This window comes from Tetrao urogallus (genome assembly GCF_951394365.1).
Source record: "Tetrao urogallus genome assembly, chromosome: 10".
Classification (NCBI taxonomy): Eukaryota; Metazoa; Chordata; class Aves; order Galliformes; family Phasianidae; genus Tetrao; species Tetrao urogallus.
The window spans coordinates 1319855-1345267 of record NC_136823.1 but is presented as its reverse complement, the minus strand read 5'-3'; the positions used below and the strand labels follow the sequence as shown (position 1 = coordinate 1345267).

The 25413-nt window shown below is 56.7% G+C and overlaps 1 protein-coding gene across 1 annotated transcript in view; it reads right to left on the bottom strand.

The window, feature by feature from the left end:
• Positions 1-25413, bottom strand: part of CACNA2D2 (calcium voltage-gated channel auxiliary subunit alpha2delta 2) — a gene marked incomplete at both ends in the record, with an annotated part of 125681 nt that overhangs the window by 4727 nt on the left and 95541 nt on the right. The window contains 20 exons of the mRNA XM_079540401.1: positions 561-621; positions 3390-3466; positions 4527-4588; positions 4668-4739; positions 4872-4943; positions 5394-5468; positions 5864-5938; positions 6083-6151; positions 6240-6329; positions 6630-6679; positions 6838-6916; positions 7064-7171; positions 7288-7446; positions 8533-8632; positions 8708-8758; positions 10005-10062; positions 10142-10273; positions 11937-12075; positions 15748-15792; positions 23284-23343. Coding sequence (XP_079396527.1) covers positions 561-621; positions 3390-3466; positions 4527-4588; positions 4668-4739; positions 4872-4943; positions 5394-5468; positions 5864-5938; positions 6083-6151; positions 6240-6329; positions 6630-6679; positions 6838-6916; positions 7064-7171; positions 7288-7446; positions 8533-8632; positions 8708-8758; positions 10005-10062; positions 10142-10273; positions 11937-12075; positions 15748-15792; positions 23284-23343 — 1634 coding nt within the window. The remainder of the gene's footprint in view (positions 1-560; positions 622-3389; positions 3467-4526; positions 4589-4667; positions 4740-4871; positions 4944-5393; positions 5469-5863; positions 5939-6082; positions 6152-6239; positions 6330-6629; positions 6680-6837; positions 6917-7063; positions 7172-7287; positions 7447-8532; positions 8633-8707; positions 8759-10004; positions 10063-10141; positions 10274-11936; positions 12076-15747; positions 15793-23283; positions 23344-25413) is intronic.

Genomic DNA, 25413 nt, shown 5'->3' with positions numbered 1-25413 from the left:
CTTCCATGGTTCTCAGGCCTCACTGCCCCTGCACATCGCCCGAGGACAAAGGACAGTCCCAAAGTCACCTCTGATGCTGTGCTGCAGGCACCATAGGATCAACCTGCCGAATGCAAATTGCAATGATGAAGACCCCACCAGCAGGCTGCTTGGCCGCAGCACCGGTGCACGAGCACAAAGATGATCTGCCAGAGGTGTTAATGAGGAATGCTCATGGGTTGCATTCTGCAGCCACGAAGGATGGGGTGCTGGGTGCCTGCACACCCTGCCTGGTGCCCTCTGCTGACTGTGATGCAGGTGGAGGGCCACGTCTGTCTGTCCGTCTGTCTGTTCATCTCGGATTTTCAGAAACTATACCTATATATGCACGTGCATAGGCAGGGCCACGCCACGTCCATATATACCGCGCTGACCGCAAGCCCCCGGGGGGGACCTGTGCCACCATCACCGTGCGGCACGCGGGCACACAACACAGAGCGGCAGGGGAGAGTAGGCAAGGCGAGGTGGGGGCAGCGGGGCCGGGGGGATGCACACCTCGGCAAGCGCACACACAGAGCTACCTGGGAGCAATGAACACATGTCCCTCCGACTCAAAGCTGTTGGGCAGCAGGTATTCAAAATCTGCAACAGAAAGGCGACGTTATCCGGTGGGGCTGCAAACGGAGATGCTGGGGGGCTCAGGAGGGAGAGAGACGGACAGAGAGAGGGAAGGGACAGAGACCGGCTGCGTTGGTAACAAGAGAGAAAGGAAAGCCGTCGTGCTGGCCGGAGGCCCCCGCGGCACGGAGTGCCCACCAACGCGCTGCCAGCATGGGGAGGATTTGGACCGAATTGGCGTCGGAGCACGGTTGGCTCGGTTGGCGGCACGCTGGGACGCGTGCACACACACGCATATATATGCGCGCGTGGATATATATGCATGTTTGGTGGCGTCTCTCTCTTATTAGGGTCATCGACAACGGGAGGAACCGCATGCTGTGCTCGTGGAGAACCGCCGAAACACTTGGTCATCGGAGAGAAAAGGAGTTTTCAGGCATCGGCATGGCCAAACCAGGCACCTTGACGAGGACAGTCCAACCCGCGGCTCGCCAGGGATAAGGGCCGAACAACGCGCTGTGGGATCCTGCTGCGGGCCCTCCCATCCTTGGGGGGCACAGCCGCATGCCCTCGGCCACCCCGCTCCTATTTGGGGGGTCCTCGCTCCCGGGGATGTCCCCTAGGGGCAGCGGTGGATGCGTGTGTGGGGAGGTGACATCCCGGGTCCCCACGGTGTTCCCCCTCCCACAGCGCGTTGTGCGGCCGGGCAGTGAGGCGCGGCCGGAGGTTGGACTGTTGCTCTCCGAGGGCTGTAGGCAGGGACTGGGAACAAGCCGATGAGAGGAGGAGGAGGAGAGGAGCACAGAACGCTCGCACTGAGCCCATCCGCATTGCCATTGCAGGGGCAAGGAAGGAGGCAACTCAAGGCTGATGGGACAGGGCTGAGGGGGACACCGCTGCCCGCTGGCCGCTCCCTGGCTCCCGGCCCCACTGTTCCCTCCCTGTCCTCCCACCGCGGCCATGTAGGCGCCGTATGATGTGGGTGTGCGTTTGGCAGGGACGTTGCCATGTGCCACCATGGATGACACCGGTGACAACCACCTGGCTGTGTGGGGTGACCGCCTGCAGACCCCGATGCCAGGACATCAAGCCCTGGAGCGAGAGCTGGTGCCTGGATGGGGCTGATGGCATCCCTGCAGGGCAGGGGACATGCAGCACGGTGACATCACAGCCCCAGAAAGCCCATCCCAGGGGGCAAGGGAGCGGCGGTGAGGGCACCGCTGGGGTCCCTGGGCCCCGTCCCTCCACCCCACATCCCCAGCCCTGCTCTGTACAGCCCTATCCCGTTCAGGTTGAGTTGTCTTGAAGGGGGGGAAGGAAGCAGAGGAGCTGGGTTTGGGGCGGGGAGAAGAGAGCCGGAGGGGTGAGAGCAAGGAGAGGGCAGCGAGAAGAGGGTTTGGCAGAGGAGGAGAGGGATCCCGGCTAGCTACTGAAAACCTCGTTCATCAAAAACGATTTTGGATGAGACCGGGCCTGGAGCAGTATCAGGTCGGATTTTGGAGAGATGTGCAGGAAGGGAGTGGGGTCACCGTGGGAAAGCTCTCATGAACATAACAAGACATGTCGCTTCCAAGTAACAGGGGGCTGGAGGAGTGGAGGAGGAGAGGACGAGGAGGAGGAGAAGGAGGTGGAGGAGAAGGAGGAAGAGGAGGAGAAGGCAGGGTCGTGGCGGTTTGCAGGTTCGGCAAACGGGCAGGGAAATGGGCAAGCAAGGAAGGTGGGAGCCGTGGAGGCAGGGCTGGGGCCGACACGGGGCGGGACGGGTGGTGAAGGTGAGTGGTCTGAGACTGAAAATACTTGCCCTTCATTTTGATGTTTGGTACTGTGTGAATCCACCATAGAGAGAAAGCAAGAAAAACAACAAACAAAAAAACAACAAACGAAAAAAAAGGGGGTTGGGTGGAAAGGGGGGAGGGGGCACAAACAATATTTTATTCAATCGCCGTTTGAATAAAAATATTGTGTATCATAATCATACCAAAAGGAAACCTCTTGCAAAAAACAACACGTAAAAGAGAAAGAAAAAAAAAAGTAAAGAAACAAAAAGGCCACAGTGAAATAATAAAAGATGCCGAGATATCACTAGAGAAATATATATATAAATTCAGTACTCCAAAGGAAAATGCGAGTCAGCAGCAAACACTTGCAACAGTCTCGGTACAGCGATGCTCGCACTGCGGGGCATGCAGAACGGCGGGCAAGGGGCGGAGGTGGGGACCCCCCTCCCGGGGTCCGGGGGCTCCTGGCGGCCACAGGGGCCGAGGGCCGGGGGTGGGAGCTGGAGGCTGCGCCGGCCCCACTGTCGGGAGAGGGTGGGGGTCCAGGGGTGAGGGGGGAGAGGGGGCCAGGCTAACACACAAGTACACGGATTCAACCGAAAGGAAAAAAATCGAAACCAACTGAAAGCGAACTCATTGAAACAATAAGAATGGTTGAAAGCAAAGAACTGTACTCAAACAAAGGAAATAAATAAACAAAAGAAGACCCATGCAAACTTTCACAGGCTTGGCAAATTCCCTGTGCTGCAGTGCTATCCTGGCCCCAGCAGTGCCGGCTGCTCGGGTGCCACGTGCCAGCACCCGGCCCTGGCGCAGCTGGTCCTGCCTCGGGTGTGTGCGCTCACCTCCTCGCGCCTCTTGGGCTCGCTTTTTAGTTTGCTTTCCTCTCACAGCTATTCTCATCCCTTTTCTCATAGGGTTTGGCTTCGTTCTTTCCCCCCCGACAGCCGTATCTGGGGGGTGGGCAGGGGCAGAGGGTGTGCAGGGGGGCACGGAGGGGAAGGGGCTACTTACACTTCACTTGCAGGATCTGGTCACTGAGGTTGGCCTGGATGTAGTAGGTGCTGTAGGGGGGCAGGACCAGCCCCAGGCTGCGGGGGAAGAGCAGATGGGCAGCGTAAGGCATCACGCAGCAGCCATGGGCATTGTGCGGGCATCCATGGGGCACCCAGGACAAACATGGGGCACTGAGAATTCCAGGGGCACTCATAGGCATCCTGGGGCATCCATAACCATCATGGAGCACCCACTGGTATCCTGGGGCACCCAGGGCCACCATGGGGCCTTCATGGCCACCATGGAACATCTGTGGCCATCAAGTGGCACCCAGGGCCACTCCAGGGCGCCGAGGGCCATCGCGGGGAACCCACAGCCATGATTGGGCCAATCACAGCCATCCTGGAGCACCCAGGGACATCCCGGCGTACCTGATGCCACCTTGGTGCACCTAAGGATGTTGCTAGAGCACCCGAGATTTCCCCATTGCCCCCAGGGCCATCTCCTGGGCAGAGGCAGGTGACAAGCCAGCCCAGCCGAGGTTGAGATCAGTACTGAGGGCAGCGAGTGCCTGCCTGGGTACCTGGGAGATGTGTGCAGAAGACAAACCAACTGTCCCCAAAGAGGGGGAGCCAAAAAGAGCTGTGACCCTCAAACGAAGGGTCAGAAGATTCCCAGTGAGCGGAGAAAGGAGAAAACTCTTATATGGCCAGTGGCTCTGGGAGAATCCATGCACCAGGAGGGCTCAGCACATGAGAATGTGAGATGGGGGTGGGAAAGGAAGAGATGGGAGGTGGTCCTGGGGCTGCCGAACCCATGGAAGATGCTGTGGGAGTGTGCCAGGCTGGTGGGCTCTGGCTGCAGAGATGTGGTGGCATGTGGTGACAGCATTCACGCCCAGCACCGAGCTGGGAGAGCGCCGTCTTCAAGGGTAGCGCTTGGCGGTCCTGGAGGTCTTTTCCAGCCCAGAGGATTCTGTGGTTCTACAGATGTGGAGGAAGCTTTGCTCTCCATCTCCAAAGCAACATGTGCAATGACCTGGAGCGCACCTCTGCCACTCCCTGTCTGTGGGACACGCTCGAGGTGGCCTCGGAGACCTCTGGAGCTCCTCGCATGTGTCCCCATGCTGGCACAGGTCCCGCTGAGGCCGCTCACCTGTAGTTGGTGCTTTTGATGGGAGCCCACGTGTAGGTCCTGAACACCTCATCGATGTATTGCTGTTGGGTGGGGGAGGTGGGTCAGGGCTCTGCATGCTGACACCGCCCCATGTGCCATGCCCCCTCCCTGCAGCGTTACCTCATCCAACGACTTGATGAGTGTCTTGATGAACCTCTGCCCATCGTTCCCATCAATCATGCTTCTCCGGATCTGGTGGACATGGAGAGGTGTGTGAGGGCAGTCTGGATCCCGTGCCACCAAATATCACCTAGGGATGGTGACTGGTCCCCAGCGGCAGCCCAGTGGTGCCAGCCTACATTGCCGTGCCCCAGTCCTGCCCACCTCCTCCTTGTTCTCATCCTCCAGCTCGGCGTCCAGGAAGTCCAGAGTCACTGGCTCACGGAAATTGATGATCTGTTGGCGGAGGGGGAGGGCTTAGGAAGGGCTCAGGGCTCCCGCAGACATTGCTGAACACAAACAAACTCATCACAGTCCCCCACCCACAGTGGGACAGAGCGGCTGCTGTCACCTGACAGGCAGCCTGTTAGCATGGAGATGGGTGGAGTGTGACATAGCTGCCAAAGAGACAAATGGGCCCTGGCGGTGCAGTTCCTCACCACTTCATCCTCACTTGCTGCCCAGTGATGAATTCCCACAATTAGCTCCTCTGCAGGAGCTGGCTCTCCTGGACAAATGAGCCTCTTTGCCCAAGATTCCTGGGGATTCCTATTTCTCCTGGGTCATGGCAAAATCCTACACACTGCTGTCAGGAGGGTGGTGGGAGCTTCACACATGCTATGTTTCCTGGCCACGGTGTCCCCCAGGGGCAGAGGTGAGATCCTAGCCAGGGGCACTCCCGCTCACCTGGGGCTGCAGGTTGGGGTGCAGCAGCACATAGCCGTTCAAGTCAATGGCGAAGACGTAGCCATTGGCTCCCAGCTGTGGGGGGACATGAGGAGGGGTGAGCTGTGCCGATCCGTGGTGAGCCCATGCCACCCCTGAGCCCAGCCTCTGCAGGCTCCCAGCCTCCCCCAAGTCTCATTTTTCCTCTCCAACCCCCAAAGTTCAGCTCCCCCTTTTGTGGAGCCCTGGAATGGGAAGCATGCAGGTGCAACGGAACCCAGCCATTTTCTTCTCTCCTTGACTCTGAATTTTGTATTCTGAACCACTGCCCATTGTCTCTGCAATTGGCTCTGCTCTGTGTTCCCAGGTGCAACATGCCCACCACCACAGGCTATGCCACCCTGCTGGAGGTGCCCAGGCCATGCTCAGTACTTCAGTGTGGCACCAGGACCCTGGGGCGGGGGCAGACGGGACAAAAGCTCCCCACGCACATTGTATCGTGGTGTCAGCTTCTTGATGTCGTTCAGCGCCACATCGATCCCCATCACGCCCAGGATGAGCTGGTTCTGGAAGGCAGCACGAGGCAGCAGAATCAGTGGGTGCACCCACACCCGGGGCCAAGCCCTTCAGGCAGCACTCACAGGTGCTCACGGGAGCTGTGCTCACCCTCTGGCTCCACAGAGGGGACAGGACCCCAGGAGTGCTCCTACCTTCCTGTCACTGCTGTCCTCTGTCAGGTTGAACACAGGCAGCGTGCCCGTCACCACCAGCCCCAGCCCCTGTAGCAGCACAGGAGGTGTCACCCAGCCTTGTGGTGGCACCTGGCTGTCACACCACACCGGGGCTGTGCCAGGTGGGCTTCCTTACCAGAGCATCCTGGTAGACGTTGGTCCACTGCACCTGCTTGGCACGGTTCCCAGCCAGCACCATGGGCCTGCCCAGCACATCCAGGTACTCCTGCAGGGACAGGGGCAGGGACAGTGAGACACGGGGAACAGACACCTCCTGCATGCTCCTGTCCTCTGCATGTGCAGGATGGAATCCCAAAGTAGGGCCACAGAGGTGCCAGCATGGCATCTCGCAGGGAACAGCTCTCCCCAAGGGTACATGGCAACAGCCCATACGGTGAGGGAAAGGGGCAGGGGGTACTGCACAGGACATATTCCAACAGCACATAGTGTTTTGGGGCTGGGCAGCTTTTTGGGGTGCCCCAGAGGGCAGCTTTGCCTGCTGCTGTGTATCAGCACCCCGCCTCACCTGTGTGTTGATGCGGATGGCACCAATAGAGGGGATTTCAAAGTAGTAACCTCGGAAAGGAAAGAGAGATGCAGGTAGAGAGCCAGCATTCTGCAGCATCTGTCCCGCTGCCTGCCCATGCTGCCAGCACCACTGCCGGCCCCCAGGTGCCAGGTGACCCCACATCCCAGGGGGTGCTCCCAGCCACGCGTGCCCAGCCCCTGCTCACCTTTGTTGGCACATGCCATCCACTGCAGCGGGGTCACGTCATAGTTGTGCTGCCCCACAGAGAAGGTAAAGACCCGCACCTGTGGCACAGCGTGGCTGTCAGGGCACATGGCAGCACTGGGATCCTGCTGCAGGGCCCCAAGCTTGTCCTGTGACCCCATCCCCATGGTGCTCAGAGCCTGCCAGCCCCTGCCCATCCCCGTTGCCAGGCAGTGGGGAGCGCTCACCGTCTTATTGGGCCAGTTGTACTTCTCAAAGACATCCTGCACCCGGTCCTCACCACCGTCCGTGAACATCATGATCATCTTGTTGCAGTTGGCACGCGTGATGTTGGACTGTGAGGCAGAGTGTGAGTTGAGAGACGGTGCACAGGGAGAGGGATGCTAAATCCCAGCACCCATGGGTGCCTCTCAGAGAGCCCCCAGCACCCATGGGCACAGCCTTGGCTCACATTCTGCAGCTGGTCGAAGGCATACTCGAAGCCAGCCTTGTAGTCAGTCGTGCCCTTGGCCACCATGCCCTGCACATCCTCCTTGAAGACCTTCTTGTTGCGGATGTTGGCCTGCACCAGATGCTTGAAGCATGACACCGGCTTTGCCTTTTCGTTGAACTGGGAGGGAGAAGAGAGAGTGGAGGGTCTTGGGAAGGAGAGCCAAAAGCAGCCCCAGCAGCACATCTGTTCATTGCAGGGGATTTGGATCAGATAATCCAACTCAAATGATTCTATGAGTCTACAGTTCTGTGATTCCATGACTCTATGTTTCCATGATTCCGCAGTTCCATGATTCTGTGGTTTAGTGATTCCATGATTCTATGATTCCATGACTCTGTGGTCCTAAACTCACGAGCTGGAGCATGTCCCAGCAGTACAGGGACACTGGGGGAACTGGGGACACTGGAGTGATCTCAACCTGAGTGTGCTCACCCGGCACTTCAGGAAATCAGTTTGCTGTTTTAGAGACTAGATTTCTGGCTTCTCCAGTCCACACAGCACATCTTTGGCCAGCACTCTGCTTATGGTGGGTCAATGGGCACATCCTGCTGCCTCTGCAGTGTGCTGCATAGCAGCAAGTGAGCAGGGAATGAAGGGTGATGGAACAAACCCTATTATTGGCATTCTGGTATGTGTCTGGGGCATCTGGGTATAGGTGAAGGAACACGTGGTGCTGAGGTGAGCTGAGCTGAGCCGAGCTGAGCTGAGCCATGCTGCATAGAGGCAGCAAGAGCAGGTGCTGCCTTCTGCTTCTGCTCCGTTTCCTGGCAGCAGGGACCGCATTAGGGGAGCAGTGATGCGGTAGAGGGGCCAGACGTGCTAACGAGCACCGGCGTGGTCACGGCCAGGCGGGGGGGGGGCAGAAGCTGCTGGCAGCACAGCTCGTCTCCAGCACGGCCACCACACTGCACTATGTCACGGGCTGGTGGCACTGTCATGCAAGCCAAAGCTATTGTCCACCAGTAACACATGGCTCCCTCTGACTTTGCTTGGGGCAACCCCCAGCGGCTCAGTGTTGTTGGGCTCATAGCCACCATGCCCCCAGCACTCCCCAGAGATCCAGGACCCCTGAGGAGCATGGGGCAGGGCTCAGCCAGGCAGGGCTGGATCCCTATGGCTCTCCTTGAGCCGGCCTTGAGCTGCCCAGCAGCTGCCAGCAGCACCATTTCAGGATTCCTTGTAAAAGAAAAGAGCAGGGCTCACTGAGGCCACGTTGACGTAGTCATCATCCGAGAGCGTGTCCAGCATCTCGTGGACCGAGGTCTTCATCAGCTTGAGGGTGAGGCCGCTCACACTGCCGCTCCTGCCACAGAGAGGGGAGTGGGTACTTGGCACGGGGAGGAGGATGGGGTGCCCACTGCCCGCCCGCTCTACTCACACATCCACGATGATGACCATGTCCTTTGGGGATGAAGCACCCTGGATGTACCTGTGGGGCACAGAGCGGGGTCAGTGTGTGGCAGGAGCTGTGCTGGGGATCCCTAGCCCTGCCGATGCTGTGGCCCCACCAGGTGGGCATGCAGAGAGGCACGGCCAACTCGCCGCCGCATCAGCTTAACGAGCTCTAAATGCTAAACTCCTCCATCATCGCAGCCCTTTTCTGCACGCTGATTGTGCTGACACATGCATCCATATTAAAATGCTATTTACCCCCCTGGAAGCTTCAAAGGCCAGGCTGATGAGGTTATTTTTAGCTCTGAAATAATAACGGCGTGGAAATCATCCTCCCACCCCCCAAACAATCAGGAGCGCTTTCTCACCCCATGGATGCACCCAGGCTGTGCAGAGGCGTCTGGCTTGGCCCCAGCCCTGTGGCACTGTCCTACAGAGCATAGGGATAGCTCTCCCCCTGCCCCAACCCAACCCAGCACTGCTGTCGGACCGGGGGCTCGGTTTGTTCCCCCCGCCTGCTCCCTGGGAACTGAGATGCTGTCTGTAATGGGTTGTGGCACCGCATTTGTCTCCAGTGTCCCACTCAGATTAATACCCAGAGCTCTGCAGGAAAAGGCTTTATTTAATAGGGCCATTTGTCAAGGAGGGGAAGGAAAGCGAGTGGCACTGGCAGCCGTTGCCGTCCGGTGGCTCTGCCTGTCCCTGGAGAGGCTGGTGGCACGGCTGGGACAAGGGGACCCAATGTGCCCCACAGGGGGCTCTGGGGATGGAGCTGTCAGGGATGCTGGGGCACAGGTGGGCATCATCAGTGGAGCAGTGTTAATTGGCACTGCCAAATGAGCACGTCTACCTGGGCTAATGGGGAGTGACTCCATCATACCCAGTGCAGCGTGTGGCTCAATGCAGCCTGCAGCCAGCACTTAGGCACCACGGTGCTGGCACTGCCTTTGCTGTCCTTCTGGTTCCCTGTTTGCTGCAGGAACGCTATGTGGGATTGGTGAGGGGCACCTCTCCCTACGCCATTGAGATCTGAGGGCTTATCTCCACCCCCCCCCCCCCCTCCCCGGTGCTGGAGGAGGGGAGGGAGCGGGAGCTGAAAGCCGCAGCCTGGCTGCCCCTGCCTGTGTTATTGTATCCATTTTCCAACGCCAACGATGTGTGAAATGAAAATTGGACAGAGCTGGCTGCTCACAGCACCAGAGCGCGGCGTGCTGGGGGCAGCGGGGAGGGGGCACAGGGGACAGGGGCCCTCGCTGTCCCCCCCTCAGCCACTGCCCCCTTACCAGGGCCGTCTGCGCACGTCGTACAGGTCGATCTTATTGGGTGCTCTCCATGGGGTGGCTGTGGGGAAAGGCGAGCGTTGAGCAAGGGGGACCTGGGGACAGGGGACCTGGGGCAGGGGGCTGCCCACATCACACACCAGGATAGTAGCGGGTGACACCGGTGGCGCTGCCGAAGACCTGCCAGAGCAGGGAGGGGTCTTCCTTGCGGTTCTCAATGAAAACGTCCTCCAGTGCCTGCGTCCAGTTCAGCTCGTTGAGGATCACGGTGGCTGCAAGGCACAGACCGGGCGGTGGTGGGGATGCAGGGGACAGCGGGCACATGGCACACCATCTCCCTTCTACCCCTTCCCCAGGAGCCTCATGGGGCCAGGCTGCACCAGGCCCTGCTCTGCGTTCCTGCTGTCCCCCGCACCTGACGCTGAAGCAATTAAGATGCCGTCAAACAGAGGTTTTAAATTATTCAGCTATTAAAGCAGCAGATAAGCTCCCGGCAGCCTCTGCCCACAGTTACTCAAATGGGGCCGACAGCATGTGGGGACAGCGGCATGTCCCCATGGGCATGGGGCTCCTCCTGGAACCCTGATGGCTGCGGGGCCCTGCGGTGCACCAACACAGCCAGGAAACCCCCTGTCCCCTTGGTGACAGTGAGGACTGCCACTCCTGGGTGACGTGTCCCTAAGCCTTGCCTTGGGGCAGCACAGGGCTCAGCACTCTGGCGTGCAGCAGTGTGTCCCCGTCCCACCTCACCCTCATCCCCATCCCCGCCCCACCAGCAACTGATTGCAGCTTTAATTAAAAGTGGCACTGTAAATAAAACACATATAGGATGTCATTTGCATGTGTAGCCAGGGGTGACGGCAGAGGGTGGCTCTGCAGGGTTTTAATCAGTGCATGGGGACGTGCTCTCAGGACTGTCCCCAGCCCGGTCCCCAGTAGGGTGGTGGCTGTGCTCCCGCATGGCACCAGCACTGCATTGGGGTTTGGAGTGAAGAATGCTTCCCCTAGCCCACTCTGCCTCCCCTCACTCTCATCATTTGTCTCATGAGCCGCTTGGCCTGTGCTGTCTGGGTAATAAAACTAATTGCAATTTCTAATCCAGAGATGCTGATGTGGTGAAATTGCTCCGGCAACATGGCTCTGAGTGTGCGAGACAGGAGCATGAGCTCTGTCCTTGTCACCTTGCCCAGGAGCTCTTGCCAAGTGCCAGTGAGTGAAAGCGTAGGGGGTGCGGGGCCATGTGGGGGTCGTGTTCCTCAGCAGCGGTGCCTGGGCTGGGTGCAGTGCACGGATGGAATCAGGCAGGGAGCAGTGCCCGCTCTGTGCAGAGCAGCCACTAGAGGGAAATGCAGACCGGCTGTCACCATGTGTCAGAGGGACTGTCGCTGCGTGCAGCTGAACCGGAGAGCTGGGAGAGCTGGGAGAGCTCTCGCTGCTCAGGAACTGTCACCTCTCTAAAGTGGACATGTCAGCCTGGCCCAGATCCACAAGTTGGTGTGGCACATCCTGCTCTTCCACCACACACACCATTGTTCATCTATCTGTTCATCCATCCACCTGTCCACCCTTCTGTTCACCCACCCACCTGTCCACCCTTCTGTTCACCCACCCATCCATCTATACATCCGTCCATCCATCCATCCATCCATCCATCCATCCATCCTCTTGCCACCTCACTGTCCACTGCTCTAACCTTGCCCAGCCCCAGGACCGTGCTCTCCAGAGCACTCTGCAGGGCACTGATGCAGGTCTGAATATCCCCACATCATTCCACAATGGTCCTCTGCTGCCTTCCCTTGGGATTTCACCCGCCCTTAATGCCCCCCCATAACCTCACCCCAAAGCATCCCGAACTCAGAGTGCGCCCTGGGGACAGCCACTCTGCGGCTGGTGGGGACCCGGGGGACATGGAGGCGGGCAGGTGGGGGCACTCACAGCCTTTGTAGATGTCAGTGGGGATCTGCACGGCAGCATATGAGTAGTTAACCTTGGTCTTGAAGTTGGCATCGTCGGTGAACTCCAGCTTCAGGGAGTTGGACTTCTCCCGCTCGATTTCTTCCCCATCGGGATCATCCTGGGAAGGGAGCAGGGTCAGTGGGACATCCCTGGGTACCTCTGCCTGCCCCCCACCCACCAGTCCCAGTTCTGCCCTAGGGCTTTGGTAGCACCACCGGGCTGAAGCCAGACAAAAATCCCACCTGGGCAAAAAAATCCTTGAAAATCAATTAGCGGCAAGAGGCAACTATCAAAGAACAAATTAAAACCGAGCGCGGCTCAGCGCTCTGTCAATAAGCAATGCAAACAATATTTAATTATGGTGGAGAGATGGCAAATCCCTCACTGCTGGTGCTGGATCGTGCTCCCCCCGCAGCGCCAGCGCTCAGCCCTGAGCCCTGGGCAGGGGACGTGCCCTGCGCCCAGCCCAGCTGCTTGCAGCCGTGGGATGGCAGAAGGGCTGGGCCTGTGTGGGGAGGGAGGAGACGTGGCGGTGACATTGCCCTGTCATTGGGAGAGTGGCAAAGCCATTCGCCACAGCTCGGGAGAGTAACAGGATTGCTGTGAAGGGTTCAGTTTTAATTCCAAGAGTCGGCAGTGTAAGCGTGCTGCAGGCCACAGGGCCTCCTGAAAGATGCTGAACCCAATTACGGCTGCAGGAGCCTGGCTGCAGGCACGGATAGCTCTGCCTCCCTAGCTGGGGTGGAAATCCAGATTATGCTGTGCATTCTGCTCTACCACCCACCCCAAAGGCTGGGCACCCCTACGTGCGCCAATTTTGGAGACAAACACAACACTGCAGGTGCAGGAAGGCCCTGTGCATCACTGACATCTGTACAGCGAGCAGCCCCATGGCGAGCTGATGCCACCCAGCTGCTGTCAGCCCTTACCCACACAGCTCCAGGCCTAGCTTGGAGCTCTCTGGCGTGGGGTCACTGCCTCCCAGTGCAGCCTCATGGAACCATCACGGCCAGCTGGGGCACAGAGGGACTGTGAGTAGGGCCAGGGGCAGAAACACTGCATGCAGTAGGTGCTGGAGCTGCTGTTGGAGCATGGGAGGGAAGGATTTGGGGCTCGTATCTTTTTCACCCAGCACAGCTCTACGCATCCCTGGCCAGATTGCGCAGCATTTCTCACCTTAGCATTTCAAAAGAACTCCGAAGCATCTACTGTATCTCACAAACGTTACTGTACACCCGACGCAGCCTACAGAGACGCTACAGATCTGGATACTTTGTTTGACCGTTCTTGGCAATGCAACAGCGTTACCCAGTACGGCTTCAGCAGCACGGAGCTCTCACCAGCCGGCTGGGAGGTCGACCACGTCCCTGTGGCTTTCTTTGGTGAGCTGCCCCGTGGAGCGACATCTCCATGGGAACGAGCCGCTAAGGGCGGCTGGGGACGTGTCAGCACAGAGACAAACACTCGGTGACATCGCGGCCCCGGCGGGCTCCGTGCCCCCAGGTGCCCCCACCTGCCTCCATCCCACCACGCACTCACCGCTTTCGGGAGGGGAGCCCAGCCCAGCAGAACGCCTTTCTCCCTCCCCCAGCCCCGAACCTTTCCTGGAACGCAGCAGCTCTGCAGCCCCGCTCTGCTCCGAGCAGCACGGCTATAAATAACAATCAGCCTCTCCAGCCGCCTCCCCTCGCCCCCTGCTTTTTTTTTTTCATCTTTGCCAAAGGTACTGTTTGGAGATCTTTCTAGACCATTTATTTTTTGAATTACCAGCCAGAGGAGAGAAGAAGGGGGAAGAAAAAAAGAGAAGGGAAAAAAAAAAAAAAAAAAAGAAAAAAGGCAAAAGAAAGAAACTTCTCAGGCTGATAGCTTATCGGGAGGCAATCCAAATGCCACATGAGTCGAGGAAGTTGGAAGATTAAATTTTCCAACCCCTTTCATCTGCTGCTGACATTTCAGGGCCGCTCCCCCTCCCTCCATCCCCGCAGCCAAGGCTCTGGGTGGCAAGTGCTGGTGGCAGAGCGGTGACACGTCCCTGTGCCGTGGGACAGGACATGGCCACGTGGCCCCACGGCTCTGGGAGAGGTGCTTGGGGCTGTGGTGGGAGCGGAACAATTCAGGGCAAGCAGTTCTCCCCCTGCCCTACCTCCTCTGCTTTGGCAGCTCTGCATCTACTCACACCAGCAGACCGGATTGTGACACTGAAATGGAAGCATTTTGTTTGGAAGATGACAAGAGGAAACAATCTGACTTCTAATTGCTTTTCCGTGCCTTTTGTGAAGCTGGAAGCACAGAATCTGGCTCACAGATAAGTTCAGCTGGTGCAAACCTGCACCTCTCAGCATGGGAACAACTCTAGGCCACTTGGGTGTCCCTAGCAAAGACCCGCTCCAGCCCTGCCAGCTCTCAGTGGGGCTGTTGTGGCAACCAGCTTCAGTCTTGGAGGCACAGCGGTCCTGCAGGGATGGGGACAAGGACATCCCCAAGGACTGATGCTGCCGTGCTGTGGGGACATCTGCCCAGAGAAGTGGTGGTGCCCCATCCCTGGAGACACCCAAGGTCAGGCTGGATGGGGCTCCGAGAACCTGACGAAGCCGTGGGTGTCCTTGCTCATTGCAGGGGAGTGCAACCACATGGCCTTCAATGGTCCCTTCCAACTCGAATGAATGCATGATTCCAGGATCTCTGCAGCCACAGCTAAACCCCACTTCACTGCCTGGGAAACCATCCCCCGGGAGAGCAACACGGCCCTGCACATCCTGACCCAGGCCCTCAATTGAGCACCACCCCCTGGCACACGCAGCCGCAAACCTCTGCACTCCTGCGCTCCGCGCACAGCGCCCAGCCCAGAGCGGGTGCTGCCCTGAGTGCGGCTCTGAGGACAAACTCCCCTCCCCGGCCCTTGCTGGCAGGGAGTGAGGAGCGCTGCTCCTGCAGGCACGCGGAGAGCCCTGTGGTCCCCCAGGAACACGTGCCGGTGGCCCAGCTGCTAAAGCCCACTCTGAAATCCAAAATCTGCTTAGGGAGATAGCAGAGCCGAGTGCAAGCAGAATGAAAAGGAAGCTCATTTCTTTCTCTCCCTCCTTAAACCCAGTATGAGGCTGGTGAATAAGTCCTGGTTACATTGAATAGGCATTGTCTATCAGAACCAACTTCATTTCAGCGAGATCCTGCTCAATTTAAATATAAAAATTGAAGCGAAATAAAAGAAAAGACAGAAAGACCGCTATTTAGTGAGGTTCAGACCCACCAGTATCATCTTCCCCCTTCTTTATTTCAACATCACCTTCTTCTCCCTCCGTTATTTTTTGCCAGAATTAAATTTGCCAGGGTCATGCTGGGTGGCAGCGATGGCATAAGTGCAGGAGTGCTGCTGGCAGGGTGGGCAGCATCCTGCCCCGTGCCTTTCCCCACATGCAGGGACAGCACAGCCCTGCACTGGGCTGTGGCACAAAGCTCCCTGCGTGCCAGCAGCTTGGTGTGACGCGGGGTGACGGCAGTCCCCTGGGGCTGTCGGTGCGGATTTGAAGCCCTGATTGCCAGAAATCACAGGATGGCTGCTCAGGGAGAGGGCAAAGAATTAGCTTCAGTCGCTAATTAAAGATTTGCTCTTCATTTGAATTTCAGATGCCGGCTTTAATTTTAGAAACTTCAGCAGCCGCACAGGGACCTGCCCAGCAGGACCAGGGGTGGATGTCACCGTGGTGTGGCCAGGGCTGGGGATGGGTCACAGCAATGTGCGTGCACCACGGTGCAAAGGGATGGTGGTACTCACAGTACTCACAGCACTCACGAATTCCGTGTCTGCCTTGGAGTCGTAGTACTCGATGTCTTCCTCCTGTAGAGAGAGCAGAGCTGCATGAGGGCAGGCGTGGATGGGGGTCCCCATCACTGCCCCGTACCCCTCCACGTACCGCAGCGCTGGGACGCAGACCCTCACCACGCACAGCCCACTCCGCTGCCAGTCACCCAGTGGGTGACACTGGGATGCAGCGTGTCCCCATGCCCGGGATGCTGCAGTTGTACTGAGGGAGCTGTGGCACAGCCAGGCAGCGAGGTGGCTGCGCAGGTGGAACGGTGAGCAGCATCCTCACTTTGTGGCCTTAATTTGGGGTTTTTAAAAGCTATTTACGCAGGAAGGTCTGCTCAGATCCCTCTCCCTGCACACTAGGGCGCGAGGCAGCTGACAGCACTCGGAGAGAGGCAGGCGATGCAGCCAGCCGTCACACTGTCAGAACAGCATCTCATCTCATCTCCCAGCACAGGGGGGAATTAAAGGGCGCTCGGGGCTCTCTTGTGCACGCGGCGATGCGGGCGCAGTGGTGGAACACCCTGCATGGCTGTCACTGCTCGCTGTCCACAGCATGGGGATGGCCCATGGGGGGCCCCCGTGTCCTCTCCACAACCGCCCCAGGTCTGGCAATGAGGTAACGTTGATAGAGGGGAGCAAAAAACTCAATGCAGCACCTTCTGGTTTTTGTTATTAAAAAGCCAGTCACTAAGGGAGTGTACTTATTATCTGTGATTTGTTGTGAGGTGCTGAGGGGTTCACAACGACAAGGGAAGGGAAAAATAATACATTGCCCCTGGATACTTCTCTCCCCCCAGCCCTGCCCCATACCAGCAGCATGCCCCTGGCCCGTGGCCATCTGCACCTCGCAGTGAGAGGAGCCCCTGGAAACCCGTAACACAAAGGAGCTAATTTCATGTTTAACGAGCTTTAATCAGAAGTGAGTGTGACTAACAACAGCCAGCCAGAAAGGGCTTTGTTATTCATTTTATCTTCCATCAGCTCCTCCAAAAAGCTCTGTCCCCCTCTGGTGTGCAGGATCAGGGACTTGCCCATGTCAGAAGCTGGAGTCATTCTGTCCATGCTCCATGCCACGGGTGATGTGTGTGCAGGGGACATGTGGGACATCATCATGGCTCCACACCGGGGTCTCAAAAAGAGAGCAGGGAGTACTACGGTTTCCTCTCCCTTGCATTTGCTCTTAAAGCCACACTTGTACTCTTCACCTGATCCTTGCCTCCTCCTCCTCTGACCCAAGCAAGCACAGGGGCTGTGTAAATAGTGCTGGTATTTCTGCTGTCTTTCTGAATAAATGCCAATAGAGAAAACGAGTGGGTGGAGATGTTGAGAGGTTTGGGAGCAAGAGCCCTCCCAGCATTGCCCTTGGCTCTTGGAAGTGAACCTGTGCAGAAGCATTTGCTGCTGTGAACTGGCAGAGCACTGCTTTGAACTGGTAGGTGCTCCTTGGTGTAGCACTAAGTACTTAAGTGCAGCTGCGTGACAGCACCATGAGCACCATTACCAGAGAAGCACAGGGTTTAGTCTTCCAGCACGTGGAAATTACCCTGGTGGTTAAGCCCAATCACAGAGCAATCCACAAAAACTGGTGAACCCACCAGCACCACACCCTTCAATTCTGTGGTCCCCTCCTGGATGGGGCTGCCCCATGCCCTCCGAGGACCCCAGCCCCCTGTGTTCCCCCCAGGGCCTTCCCCAGCCTCTGCAGGTACTGAAATACTTTGTTTTTAAACACACTGGAACAGGTTGCCCAAGGAGGCTGTGGATGCCCCATCCCTGCAGGCATTCAAGGCCAGGCTGGATGTGGCTCTGGGCAGCCTGGTCTGCTGGTTGGCGACCTGCACACAGCAGGGGGTTGGAACTGGATGAGCAATGAGCACTGTGCTCCTTTGCAACCCAGGCCATTCTATGATTCTACAAACAGTTCCAGCAATTCTGAAAATGACATTAGAAAGGTCAGCACTCTGCTGGCAGAGCTGCAGCCCAGTAGGGTCAGAATATGGGGGAGGATGGAACCATGGGACAGGGATGGCACCCCATTGGCACCTCAGCATGCAGCAAGCCAGGCACGTTGGTGCTGCCAGCAGAGGTAAGCACACACCTGGGGGCCCCCAGCTCCCGGAGAAGCCCAAGTGTAGCGTGTGGGAATGCAGGATGACCCACATCTGTGTGTCAGGATGAATCCCTCCCATTACGGCCCAAAGGATGAAGCAGAATGCACCACAAACAGTGTTCCATGCAGGCAGCAGCCCCACCAAGGACAGGTGGGGACAGCCATCATCATCTGCCAAGGCATATATATATATATTTTTTTTAAAAGCAATTTCCTCCTTCCATCCCTCTGACAGAGCAGGGGGAATATTTAAGTGATCTGTCAGCACCTCCTTCACCCAACCGAGCGGATGGTCCCTGCTGATGGCACCCAGTCCCAGGGCAGGGGGACAGCAGGATGCCCATGGCACCCCTCGCCCAATCCATCCCCGCTGCCCCCAGAGGCACATCTGCTTCCCCTAAGAGCAAATGGCACAACCCCATGGTTTTTGTGAATGATTTTCTTGTTCTACTTTCGTCCAGAATGGCTCTACAGCAAGGTTGGTGCTTTAACACAGTAATTCTCAGAGCGTAATGAAAGCTGACATTATATCAAACACAATAAAGACTCTCAGTTGATGGAGATCATTCCTGAACACACAAACCCATTAAACTGAAAAAAAAAAATATCAATTCTACACACTCGCCAGCCAAAAGAAAATGTGATTTGTTATCTAAAAGGGGGTTATAAACACAGCTTCAATGCACTTTCTGTGCTGTAATGAAAACTGGGTTTGAAATAGCAAGACGACTGCAAATTAGAGTATTTGATTTTATTTTCTAACTTTTTAGGTAAGCCTTCTACAAGGACAAGTGCAAGGTTACGGTGGCGATCTTTCTGTTCTCCACCGATAAGTAGGATCTGTAATTAAAGGAGGAGAAAAATGAAACGGGGATAAGGAACCTGTGCTTGCCCTTCTGAAGATGCTTTGACCGCAGAGGCTGCTGTGGTCCTGCATGGCCGCAGAGCAGGGCTGGGGACAGCCAGCCACAGCCCCACTGCTGTGCTCCCACTGCCCTTCTCCCATTGCTGCAGCCCTGCCACCGTGCTCCCATCACTGCCTTCCCACTGCCATAGAATCATAGAACGGCCCGGGTTGCAAAGGACCACAATGCTCATCTGGTTCCAACCCCATGCTACGTGCAGGGTCATCAACCAGCAGACCAGGCTGCCCAGAGCCACGTCCAGCCTGGCCTTGAGTGCCTCAGTGCCTCACCACCTTCTGAGTGAAAAACTTCCTCCTAATATCCAACCTAAACCTCCCCTGTCTCAGTTTAACACCATTCCCCTTGTCCTGTCACCATCCACCCTCATAAACAGCCATTCCCCCTCCTGTTTCTACGCTCCCTTCAAGTACTGGAAAGCCACAATGAGGGCTCCAGCCCTCTGCTCATCTCAGTGCCTCCTCTGGCCCCGCTCCCAGAGCTCCACGCCTTCCTGTGCTGGGGGCCCCAGGCCTGGACGCAGCGCTGCAGATGGGGCCTCACAAGAGCCGAGCAGAGGGGGACGATCACCTCCCTCTCCTGCTGGCCGCCCCTTTTTCACGCAGCCCAGAACACAGCTGGCCTTCCGGGCTGTGAGCGCACATTGCCATGCTGGGCTTCTCTGCCCTTCCCCAGTGAGTGAAGCCTCAGTGATTCATTCTGTCCTTCCCCATTTGGCGAACGGTGCTCCCGTTTTCCCCTGAGTTTCATTTCTAATGGAGCTTGAAATTATCTGGGCTTTGTTATTTGCTTCCTTGTTTGCAGGTGGGAGCTATCGATGGAGGGCAGCCCTCCGTGCCACGTCTGTGCCACAGCACGGCACAGCACAGGAATCTCTTTGGGAAATATGGCTGTTGCAGTGGTGGCTGGCTGTGGGGGCCATCCCGTAATGCATGTGCTCAGAGGCAGGAACAAAACAGAAACGTGAGTGCGGTGCACAGAGCACCCTGGGCAGAGCACATGGACATGCGCAGAGCTCCAGAGGGGGTTATTGCCAAAAGATAATTTCCCCATCTTTGGGATGGAACCCAGAGGGAAGCGCTTTGCGCCTGAAACATATGGAAGAGGGGAACTTCCCCATGTAGCAGGGAAAAATGCTGTGAGGAAGAGGAACTGGGAGAAAAACAACAGTAATAAACATTTTATGAAGCAGAAAATGGCTTATAAAGAAGTCAACTTTTAAAGGCAATTTATATAATCCTGCCAAGCGCACATAAATGGGACTCTGCAGCGCCTAAGTGTCCCTTAAAGGGACAAAGAGCTCTGCTGCCCAGCACACTGAACTCAGCAACACCATGCCTCGACGTGTGTTGTGCAGGCTGGGCTTTGTCACCATTCTGCAGAGCTGGCTGTGGTCCCTGCACTGCCATGCATCACCTGCCCTGTGCTCCAGCTGGGGACCCCATGGTGGGGTGTACACTGGGATTGCATGGTGGAATAACAGGGAGATGAGGATGGAGGAACAGGGAAAGCCAGTTGCTAGGTGGTGTGCTCGTGTTCTTACCATCATGCTTTGCACCTGGCTCTTATCTGCGCTATGTGGCAAGCAGGGGATGGCAGCTGATGCGCAGCAGCATGGTACTGGGGACAGGGATGGGGACACCTGGAGCATGGGGACAGCACTTGGGACATTGCTCCATGCCCCCCTGTGTGGAACAGAGTCCCTAGCTCTGACAGCACAACATGCATGTCCTACACAGACCCCACGGGGCCCTGACTGTACACCTGGGGACCAGAAACATCTTCCAGGGAGAACTGGCAGGGCAACAGGAGCAGGGACAGCTGTTCTGCTGCTCGGACCCAAACAGCCTCCATGTGCTCTGCCCAGGATGCCCTGTGCATCCTGGGGAGGGCAGCCTCTGCAGGACACGGCCCTGGAATGGATGAAGTGTGATGACATGGAATGGAGGTCAGGGCAGGACTACAGGGGTGGTACATGGATCAGAGCGGAGACACCTGGGAAAGAAAGCGCCGCCAGTGTGCGGCATGGGAACCAAAAACCCCAGCACTGGTGAGGGAGAAGAAACTTTCCAGGCAGAGATCAGTGCTGTGTGATCGCTGGGAGCAACCTCGCAGCCGTCCTCGCTTCTGCTCCTGTTTCATTTTCCCCTGAACCTCCATAGCAACCCATCTGCAGTGAGCAACTCTAATGTTTAATGGTCCTGCCATTAGCACTAATGCATTGCAAACACTCAGCATCTGCCGTCGCGCATTCAGATGGAAACACAAAAATAACCACTCTCGGTGCAATCTGTCATAAACTCCAGCTCGAGGTTACGAAATGACACGCGGAGAGAGCAAGGGAGAGCTGCGGCCAGGATGACCGGCAGTTGGTGGGACAGAGGAGCATGGTGATGCTGTGGGCGCTACTGTGGTCCTTGGCACCTCATCCTGGTGGTGCTGCTCGGGTGGTGGGACCAGCACTTCCCCATGGGCAGCACAGGCAGGAGGTGGCAGCTGCACTTGGCAGCACGGCCCCAGCATCCCAGCAGCATCCCACCCAGCTCTGCGCTGTCCTGATAAAGCTGCGTGGTGACGCATGGCCGCGCATTGTTTCCAGGTGACTCGCTTCTAATTACCTTGATGAAGTGGTAGCAAACAGCGCTGTTAAAAATATTTTTCAATGAAAGTGGGTTTCTGAAAGGTTTGTGCCACGTACTGCAAAACGAGCCAAGAGTTCCCAGCGCCACAGCTGCTCCTGCACACTGGTTACCACCAAGACTGGCTCTCTCCCACCTCGCCCGTGAAGGCTCCAGAAGGGGAGACAGTGATTTTGACTGTGGCACAGCAAAGCGAGGAAACGTGAGCTGAACCCACAGAGCTGTTGTATGAAGAAGTGCAGGGAGGGTTTTCCTGCTGGGTTGACATTCCGCCATGCCCCACTGCTGCGCAGAGCAAACCTTGCTGCCCTCCTGATGCCTCTTCAACCCATCTCCAGGGAAGGGGTGACAGTAACTCGCAGAAAGCTCTTGGTGACCATTGGTACTGGATACAGCAGTCTGCTGGATGGCACAGCTAGCGGGTTCATCTCACCTTCCATTAGCAAAGCTGCTTCTATTGGTGAACGGAAGGCAGAGGACATGGACATGGCTGTCTCTCCTTTCCCTGCAGTGCCTTCTCCCTGCTCTGCAAATGGCCAGCACTCCCAGTGCACTGCAGCTGAGCAGGTGCGCTCCTGAAGACCCCTGGAAGCTCGGCACACACAGGTGTCAGCCAGACACAGCTGCTGGTGGGGCAGGGACAGGCTGGGAGCACCCATCACCTGGCAAGCATGGCTCAGCACCTTGCCTTCTCTTCTGCTCCTCCTTCACCTTTTTCTCCATGTTTATCTGTGCTGCCATCACCCATGGCAGGAGGGTCTATAGGAGCAAGATTTGCTTTGGTTTCTATTCTCTCCCCCACCTCTCCTTCGTTTCCATCTGCATGTCCAGTGGAGCCCACTGACCGCCCTATTTAGCAGCCAAGAGCTACAAGATGGCCAACCCCTCCTTGCAGGTGGACATAGACAGGTGCAGAGCCAGGACAGCGGTGCACAGGGACCAGCTGGCCAGCGCTGGAGGAAGGTTCCCTCTCAGGTAAATGCCACTGGGTCCATGTGAGGGGCTTGTCACACAGAAGGATAGGGGCAGGCAGCCCAGAGGTGACATACCTAGGACCAAGGCTCACCTTGAGCCAAGCCATTGCCTCAGGAATGGGAAGAGATAGGAAAAGGAGAGGCCATCACTGTGGGACAGTACCAGCTGCATGTGGAACCCTGGGGCTGCCAGCCTGGGGCCAGTGATGTTTGTACTCCAAGGGATGCCCACAGAGGTGGGGCTGTCCCCAGGCTGTCCCCTCAACCACCACAGTGGGCTCCTGGTGGCAGGGCAGGATCTGGCCTGGCTCTGAGGAAGAGGCTGATGGACTCAGATATTTTTACTGCAGGTTCCATTTGCACTGGAAGGAAAACAATCCTTCCTTCCTTTTGTATTATTGTTAGAATTTGAGAGCATTTCCAGGCAGAACACTTCAGATTCCTGCTGAGCGTTATCACTGCCATAATTACAAAGTCAAATGCAATCATTAAAACAACATCTTCCCTCTCCCAGCCGAGATTCGCTCCTTCCCCGGCAGCAGCCAGGCACTGCTGTCAGGTGCCTCAGGCACGTGAGCCGCTACCCTTGCCCAGCGCTTGCCCTGAAAAACCAATCCTGAAACCCTGAGAAACCTCTCAGCAAGAATCCAAATCCTCATTCAGTTCAGCCTTCCCCTTCTGCCCACTCCCACCCGGCTACAGACAAGCTCAGAATGGATTTGTCCACGTAGCCTATGGATGGGGATGACAGTAGCTTTAAAATTCATGGGGAACCAAGGATAAGGAAGGAGGAGCTGAAGGATGGGAAGCAGGGAGGGGACAGGCGTGTCACAGCGTGTGTCCCCACGGCACATGGTGAGCTGGAGCCTTACCCGGATGTTGTCCTGCCAGTGGTGGGCCTTCTGGAACTTCTCTGCTGCATTCGCCAGCCTCTGCAAAGAGAGCAAGAGGGGAGAGTGAGTGTAAAGCCGTGTGATGCCCACACCATGGCTGGCCCCAGCTGTGAGCAGTCGAGAGAGGCTCCATGGGGCTCCCTGTGCCCACAGCCTCCATCCCCTCTCTGTGTGCCTAGCAGCCCTCTGCATACACAAGCGCTGCAGCCAGGACCCCACAGCCGCCCTTCCTTCAGCAAGAGGCTCCCAGGCAGAGGCAGCACCTAACGATGCTAACTGCACGGTGTTAATTAGCCATGAGGCTGGCAAGGTTGTTGCACCCCAGGAAGGCTCCCTGGAGAGCTCAGCACCATGGGGATGCAGCCAGCTGAGACGTGCCACTGCTGACATCCCCAGGCACCCACTGCTCTGATGGAAGCATGAGGGCCCTGCACGGTCAGCCTGTTGTGCCCCCAGCTCACATCGGGCACAGTGTGCCTCCAGCTCAGCACCTCGGCTGAGCACCAGGCACAGCAAAGCACTGGGAGCACCGAGTGTGCAGTGCCATCATGCATCTTCCCATGGGGACAGCACGGCTTGTTCTTATCGGCTGCACAGAGATGAGTATTCCATCACTGCACTATCTCAGCCCGCACTGGTCAAAACTTTCTCCTTTAACCTTTTTCTATTGCTTGAAATTTTGATTTCCAAGCCTAAGTGCCTGCTTTTCACAGCTAGCATCTGTTGGGAGTTCAGCAACCCACAGGGTGCTGCAGTGAAACTCGTCCCGCCTGGGTCGCTGGGAGAAGATCAGAGACAGCAAACATAAAAGTCAAATGTCTGCTCATTTTTGGGGCAGTTTTGCCTGGGGGGGGTTGGTGTTAGCAGAGCTGCGGCCCAAATCTTGCACCCTCCCCCAGCCACTCCGTGCTCCGCTTATGCACTGAGATGGCTGATTAAGGGCAAGCATTTATTCCGAGTTGTACTTAAGGCAGCAGTGATGAAATATGCATTTTTCTATACTTGATAAGAGTGTGTTTGTTTATTGCATGCCCAGGGAAGATTTATGGACATCTTTAACTATTCATTGCCTCGCAAGAAGTGCCTGGAGTGCTGCAAATGGTGCACTTGGTGTCTGCTGCACCCACTACAGGCACTTCAGTGGAATGTATTTTTCCTCTGGAAAACGTCAATTTGTCAAAGTCAATCTGGACAAAACTTTGTTTTTAAGAAAAAATAATCCAGATGTTCTTTTCTTCTTTGGCTAATCAGTGCATTACAGGGATGGAGGAGGTGGCAGCAGGGTGGCAACGTGCCCCAGGGAGGACAGAACGTGGTGACAGGGATGGGCTGCAGGGCATTCCCATCTGTGAGTAACGAGTTCATCATGAATAATGCGATTGGGATCGATACAGCTCAAGGATTATTTCTAATCCTTAATAACGATTAAACCATTATTTTACAAGTGCTGCAGATCAATCATCCCATCTTCAGCCACGCTGTGTGCAAGGCACTGCACGGCCCACACCGTGCCCCTCCACTTTTGCATTCAGTGCGGTGCTCCTGTCCTCCAACCAATGGAGCCCTGGGAAGCTTTTCCAGCTTTGCTTCACCACAGGGCATTAAGGGCACGTGCAGATGCCGCCTTTCACCCCGTCACTGCAACTCAGCCATGCAACGATGGGGCAAAGCGCAGCATCTGCACGTGCCCGGGGTTGTTGGGCAGCGACGATATTCCCTTTATATGCGCACAGGGAATATAAATCTTTAGCAAACACTGTAAAGCAACGAAGCATCTCATCCTGTAATAATCTCCGAGACAGTTGATCCCAGGGCTCTTATTACCCCAGCAGCTGGCATCTGAAATCCAGTCAGCAGCCGGCTCAGCCACAGCCGGGTATTGATCACGGAGCGGCTGCACAAAGCGCCGCAGCATTTTTCTATCAGTGCTAACTTGTTTGCCAATAACTCTTCCAGCCACATGGCATGGGAGAGAAAGGAGTGGCCAGAGCCCATCTCTCCTCCTCTTCAGCCTGAATCTCTCTCATCCCCGGGGCTAGAAAGTGATGGAGCCACATCTGCGGTGGGCTGTCTTAAGGCACGTGCTGTACATCAGCCGGGCTGTGTTTG